The following is a 6699-nucleotide window of genomic DNA, read 5'->3' as shown; positions in this document are numbered from 1 at the left end:
TAACTCACACAGACATGATATCTGAACAACTTTGTGTACATGCCCAATGGTACCACATTCTCTATGTAGTGCACTACGGACCATAGGGCTCTGGTCAAAAGTAGTGCACTACATAGGGAATAGAATAGAACAGAATGCCATGTGGGCCCCAGCCGTGTGTGGGCCCCATGCAGGGGAGGTTTTGGTTTCAATAAATTAGCAATTATAAAAGTCAGTCAGCCAATGTGTGATATTTCCATACAGCAGTGTGTGTGTGTGTGTGTGAGTGTGTGTGTGTGTGTGTGTGCGTGTGTGCCTGTGTGTGTATGTGTGTGTGTGTGTGTGTGTGTGCGTGTGCGTGTGCATGTGGATAGATTATATCAGTCATCAGAACTTGTTTCTCAATGTCAGTTTATTCAGTCATAGAACTTACAGAACTCGCATCATCTGCAATAAATAACTCTTTCTATTGAAGACAAACATTTTCTAAATAATAAATAATACATATGAATTAACAAAATAGATTCCTTTTGATTCATGAAAAATAATTACTCTTTTGACAATGATAATATACCACTGAGTATTGTGCGTGATTTCATAGATTAAATAACTTAATAAAATAAATAGAGGACCAGTTGAGGAACTTTGTATCAAGTAAATATGTAACTTCAATATGTATCAATATGCATCGCAGTGCTAGCTGTGCCACTAGAGATCCTGGTTCGAATCCAGGCTCTGTCGTAGCCGGCCGCGACCGGGAGACCCATGGGGCGGCGCACAATTGGCCCAGCGTCGTCTAGGGTAGGGGAGGGAATGGCCGGCAGGGACGTAGCTCAGTTGGTAGAGCATGGCGTTTGCAACGCCAGGGTTGTGGGTTCGATTCCCACGGGGGGGTATAAAAAAATAAAAAAATAAAAAAATAAAAAACAGATACATTTTTTTTTTTTAATAATTACATAATAAATTCAATAAATAAAATAAATAAATAAATAAAGTAACAATAATGTATGCACTCACTAACTGTAAGTCGCTCTGGATAAGAGCGTCTGCTAAATGACGTAAATGTAAATGTAAATGTATCTCCACTGTGGCTCCGGGGGAAGTTTCCCCTAGGTACAGATCTGGGATCAGCTCCCCCTCCCCCAATCCTAACCTTAACTATTAGTGGGGAAAATGCTAAGCTGACCCAAGATCAGAGTCTAGATGTAACTTCACCCTACACCTTCACTCTAGACGCGGTTGGTCATCTACATGATGTGTGATTTGAGCCTCTGGGCTTGCCGTCTCTTCCTGCGGTTGTCCTTCTTTAGATGAATCCGATTGGCCAGTTGGGAGGCTTTCTCGTAGATGGGAATGAACTCGGACAGAGCCTTCCCCTGGACTCTGGTGTCAGTGGTCTGAGATAGAAGATACAAGCATTAACTATCAGGTTATCAGTTCATCAGGTGTCTCCATACAGTCGACTACACTACAGTCATGATGATGGTATCACAGTCCTAGATGATTATTAATCCATAAAGCTGCTGATCAAAAGGTTGCATAGCCCATGGGATGTTTAATTCTAATTGACATAGCCTTCATGTCATTACAAAATTATTTTATTTTACAACAGTTTTTCTCAGTCTGTGTAGCCCGTCTATCTAATGCAGTGTGGTCAAAAAGAGTATGACATTGTTGCCGGCCGTAGCATTGAATGCAAGGGAAGCCAGCGAGCATTTGGCCTCCCTTGATAAAGAAAATATAAAAGTAATAGCCAATCAGCATTGAGCTAAACTGAGTGAGCTCAACTGTGATTGGTCCTGGAGCACCAGGAAAAAAAAGTGTCAAGTGAAGCCAGTTTGAATTTGGCTTCACACCAATCACATTTACACGTCGCAATCACACGTCATTTACCAGAAAAAATTGTTGCATCTCGTTGTGTCGTTGTCCTCCGGTGGCTAGCTAGCTAGCTAAAATCATCCCTTTCCTAAATTAGCCATAGATGGAGACAGGGATTTGGTTTTACTTAATCATCCGTACTGGCCACTGATTATAACGATGAATCTGACCCAGCCGAAACAGTTCAAAACAGTTTGTGCATATATTATGAAGACGTTTTGTGACGTTTTTGTTTGTTTTGGACTTCTGCAAGGGTTTTTTTTCGGCTGTTCGAGCACAATTTTTTTTTTCTTGAGGCAAGCCGAAGTCGGTAGCCGAAGTCTACGCCCCCCTCGTCAGCGATTGGTCACCAGTAGGGATTCTTCAATTAAGTGCCTTTTGTCAACCAGAGACGACTCGTCCTCATGCAAATGTTTTCACTTTTACAAAAGATCTCCTCAGTAAAAACGGCAAAATTAACGACAGATTTCTTGAGTTATCTTAGATTAATACTGACTATTTTGAGGAAGCGTATACTGGCTACGGCGTCTCAAAATGGACAAACAGTACTATTGCCGCTTTTTACTTGATTTTCAAGCGAAGGTCTTTTAAGAGAGTATGTGAGCACACTCGTTTGGTTCGACCTAGTCGAGCTCGGCTAGGCAGCAGCCGAACTGCAGCATGTTGACGCCTTTAGACACTGTAGACAAGTGTGGCTTGTGTAATTTACAGGCAGAGTACCAAAACAAATAAAACATTAAATGAAGACTAAACCAAATCTGTCTACAGTAACTTGGTCTTCTTCCCCATGGAGGGAAGCTCACCTTGATGGCCCAAAGGGTTAAATTATTGATTGAGTGATTGATTGATGCTGTGGAGGGAAGCTCACCTTGATGGCCCACAGGTTCTGCAGGTGTCTCTTCAGCTCAGGTATCCTCCCCAGGAAATAGTGTTTCTGGAGCTCCTCAACCTTCCCCTTGACCTGGACCAGCCTCTCCATCACTTCCTGGTCCACCGTCTGGTTCAGCATCTGGCTGAAGATACTCAGATACACGTCCAGAACCGCACTCATCAACACCCTCTGCTCACTGTCCTGAGGGAGGGAGGGAGGGAGGGAAGGAGAGAGAGAGAGAGAGAGAGAGAGAGAGAGAGAGAGAGAGAGAGAGAGAGAGAGAGAGAGAGAGAGAGAGAGAGAGAGAGAGAGAGAGAGAGAGAGAGAGAGAGAGAGAGAGAATCATTTTAATATCTTTAACCTTAGTTTTGTCTCCCGAGTGGTGCAGTGGTCTAAGGCGCTGTGCCACTAGAGATCCTGGTTCAAATCCAGGCTCTGTCGTAGCCGGCCGCGACCGGGAGACCCATGGGGCGGCGCACAATTGGCCCAGCGTCGTCCAGGGTAGGGGAGGGAATGGCCGGCAGGGATGTAGTTCAGTTGGTAGAGCATGGCGTTTGCAACGCCAGGGTTGTGGGTTCGATTCCCACGGGGGGCCGGTATGAAAATAAATAAATATGTATACACTCACTAACTGTAAGTCGCTCTGGATAAGAGCGTCTGCTAAATGACTAAAATGTAATGTAATGTCTCCAGCCTAGCCCAAGGGTAAGCTTGCAGTAGTTTCACATTTGTGATGTTAGCCTGAAAGGGAAAACAATGTGTAACAATATATCTTACCTTAAACGTGTCCTTGGGGAAAACAGGGTTTTCATTGAACAGCTGGTCCTTGGAGATCTTCTGAAAGAGCAAGACATGTCTCCAATCAGTGTTGTTGCTTTTCCCCTTTAATAAGGTGAAGTTTATTGCATGTAGTGGGCTCTTCTACCCCTAATCACGAGTATAGCGTCTGTCACACCTGGGCTAAATACGTCAAATAATTTAAAATACTTCATTTAGTTTGTCCAGTACAATGGCAACAATGGAGTAGTCCTAAAAGTGCAAACTCCAAGCTACATCCAAGCTAAAGCTCACCTCAGATGCTTGGAAGTATTTGAGTATTTGAGCCAGATCGGGTGTCTATAGGCCTACCTGGAAATGCACTGTTATGATGATGTGACAATTTTCAGTTACATTTAAATCTCACTGAAAAGTATTTCCTGCTTGGGCAGCAAGTGTGTAACTCCTCTTGGTTTTAGTCAAACATTTGATCTCTAACTCATCCACATCCAATGTTCCCCCTCTTCTGTCCTACTGTTGGTCTCCCATTAGGAAGCAGGAGTCTAAAGTTTGCTGATGCAAAGACTGTCAGTAGAGGCCAATAATTTCACAGTTGTGTGTTTGTGTCTGTCTGTCAGTGTCTGTGTTTGTGTCTGTCTGTCTGTCTGCCTGCCTGCCTGCCTGCCTGCCTGCCTGCCTGCCTGCCTGTCTGTCTGTCTGTCTGTCTATCTGTCTGTCTGTCTGTCTGTCTGTCTGTCTGTCTGTCTGTCTGTCTGTCTGCCTATCTGTCTGTCTGTATGTCTGTCTGTCTGTCTGTCTGTCTGTCTGTCTGTCTGTCTGTCTGTCTATCTGTCTGTGTATGTATGCCTGCCTGCCTGCCTGCCTGCCTGTCTATCTGTCTGTCTGCCTATCTGTCTGTCTGTCTGTCTGTCTGTCTGTCTGTCTGTCTGTCTGTCTGTCTGTCTGTCTGTCTGTTTGTCTGTGTATGTATGCCTGTCTGCCTGCCTGTCTGTCTCTCTGGCTGTGTATCTGTATGTATTTCTGTGTCTGTCAGTCAGGAGAAACCCCTGTTAGCCCAGTTAATAATGTGTATGATACTTACATAGGTGACCTTCAGTTTGTCTATGTTGCTCTTCAAGGTATTTGATGTGTACGTAGCAGCATTGCTCCATCCTAAAGTCATCCAACCCATCAAGCAGAAACACATCACAGCCCTTGATAACACATCCATGGTCCTCAACCTCACGCTGAAGTTCCCTCGAAGCTGAATAGTCCTCAATCGGTGTACTGTATCTTAAGTCAAAGGCCTTGACTTTGAGTTGACTTAACGAGACTGCCTTGTAACTCACCCTACCCAAGTCTAGGTCTTCTGTGTCTGGCTGACTGATGCTGAGGCTAAGACAGACAAGTATTTATAGTTGAGGTAGAGGCAGAGAGAGAGTTGGAACGATAGAGGTGTGAGGTTGTGGGTTCTCCGACTGAGCGAGGTTTCCTTTTAATCACACACCATCACACGGCCCGCTCAACAACACCTTTTTTTTGCAGCAGAGCATGGGGTCTTGGGTTGGAATCCCCAGGGAACTATAGAGTGATGCTGCAGGTAGTTTTGAGGCATTCTGGGAAAGTTATTTGGTGATGCAATAAAGTTCAGGTTGGTATGCATGTCTGTTGACTTCGGTGTTGCTAGATGCTAGTTGCTACTTGCTAATACTAGTTCAGATAGATGCTGACGCTATCTTTCATTGACACCCTTGCTTTTTCAAAGGTGGGACAGTGGCATCACTTTCAAACAAATATTGATGTTGAAAGAATGTGGTTTGATTTAACTATCTATTGAAAATGGTTTATTTCTTGAACCACTTTTGCTAATTCAGGCTAGTTACTAGTTACTAGTGACACTCAGGCTTTTTCAGTTGTATCACTTTCACACAAATTGTAATGAATGTGGTATTTTTTTAATTTAAATTTAAATTATGCTCTTCTGCAATCATAAGTACATTTTTCACCCCTGTAACCTCTAACTGTCGTCTTCGGAGCTGCACTCTGTTGAAGGACACTCCCACATATAAATACAGCTCAGAGAAGCCAAGGCAGCATCACTCACTGGTGCGTCCATCTCATCAATGGCATTTGTGGGTGAATGTGTCCAACTTTACACTGGAACTCAACAGATACTTGTCAGTTTCCATGAGAGAAAAAAATTGTTCATCTCTAGGATTGAGGGTGTCAGTCTGTCACCACAGAAACGATGACTGGTTGGGGGGTTTTCTGTGTAGGCCGGACGGCGCAACCCCACAACACGTCAGGTGACAACACGGAAAGGTGGGACCTTGAAGTAAAGGTTCTTACAACACACGCCTCCCAGGACGCCATCAAACGAACGATCTGATCTTTACAGTTCCAGAAGTAATGTGACTCGGCACAATTTTAATTCACATTAGGGAAATAAACTGGGTGCTTTCTACATCCGTTACTAAATTGTATTTGAAAAAATTACTCACATGAATTAGGAAGAAGAGAACTAAGAAAAACTTTGTTTCAGTAACTTCGATTCGTAATTGGAAACTGGATAAAAAACACATTTTTAAAAAATCTGACTCAAGACATGTAACAGGATATATTTTCATGATAATTTATTCCTAGGATATAAATACAATACATTTGATCCATTGATAGTGAACTATGATATCAAATCAAACAGTACTAAATTACCACTATTATAGGACCAATGGAAATTCCCTTCGTACAAAGTTGCTAAATATTCACTACTATAAATACTAACATCACATTATTACGTTGCACTTAAATGTAAAATAAATATGTTAAATTATGTTTAAGTTAAATAAATAGCACCGTGAACAAGCATGGTGACCAGTAGGGGATGAAGCTGTGAGTTAAGTATACGTTGGGAAAGTGACTGTTTCCACCTTTCTTCCGGTATCCACTTCTCCTGTTTTTTGTCCTCAATCAGTCAGTTGGTGGTTCTGTCCGGTCTCAGCCCTGTGTGGCGTCCCCGGCTCTCTGATGGAGAATGTGCCCCAGCTGGGAAGCTCTCTGGAAGACCTCTTTGAACTCGTTCACAGCCTTCCTCTGGACAACAGCATCAGTCGTCTAAACAGAAGTCACAACATATATTTAGAGAGACGTCATCATCTTGACGTGATCAGTGGAGTGTCTACACTTGGAAGACAGCATTCAGACAACAATGGATTTTT

The 6699-nt window shown here is 43.1% G+C and overlaps 1 protein-coding gene across 1 annotated transcript; it reads right to left on the bottom strand.

Annotated features, from left to right (window-relative positions):
• Positions 1 to 1226: 1226 nt before the first annotated feature.
• On the bottom strand, positions 1227 to 4715 carry LOC311122951 (interferon gamma 1-like; the record flags this gene model as incomplete). Its single annotated transcript, XM_084197247.1, has 4 exons — positions 1227 to 1376; positions 2726 to 2929; positions 3506 to 3565; positions 4587 to 4715. 4 exons carry the CDS (start codon positions 4713 to 4715, stop codon positions 1227 to 1229), a joined length of 543 nt encoding a protein of 180 aa, XP_084053373.1.
• Positions 4716 to 6699: the final 1984 nt, after the last annotated feature.

Source organism: Coregonus lavaretus (genome assembly GCF_964263955.1).
Source record: "Coregonus lavaretus genome assembly, contig: HAP1_SCAFFOLD_2580, whole genome shotgun sequence".
NCBI classification, from domain to species: domain Eukaryota; kingdom Metazoa; phylum Chordata; class Actinopteri; order Salmoniformes; family Salmonidae; genus Coregonus; species Coregonus lavaretus.
Note: the sequence above shows the minus strand (reverse complement) of the source record. Positions and strands in the feature narration are given on the sequence as shown.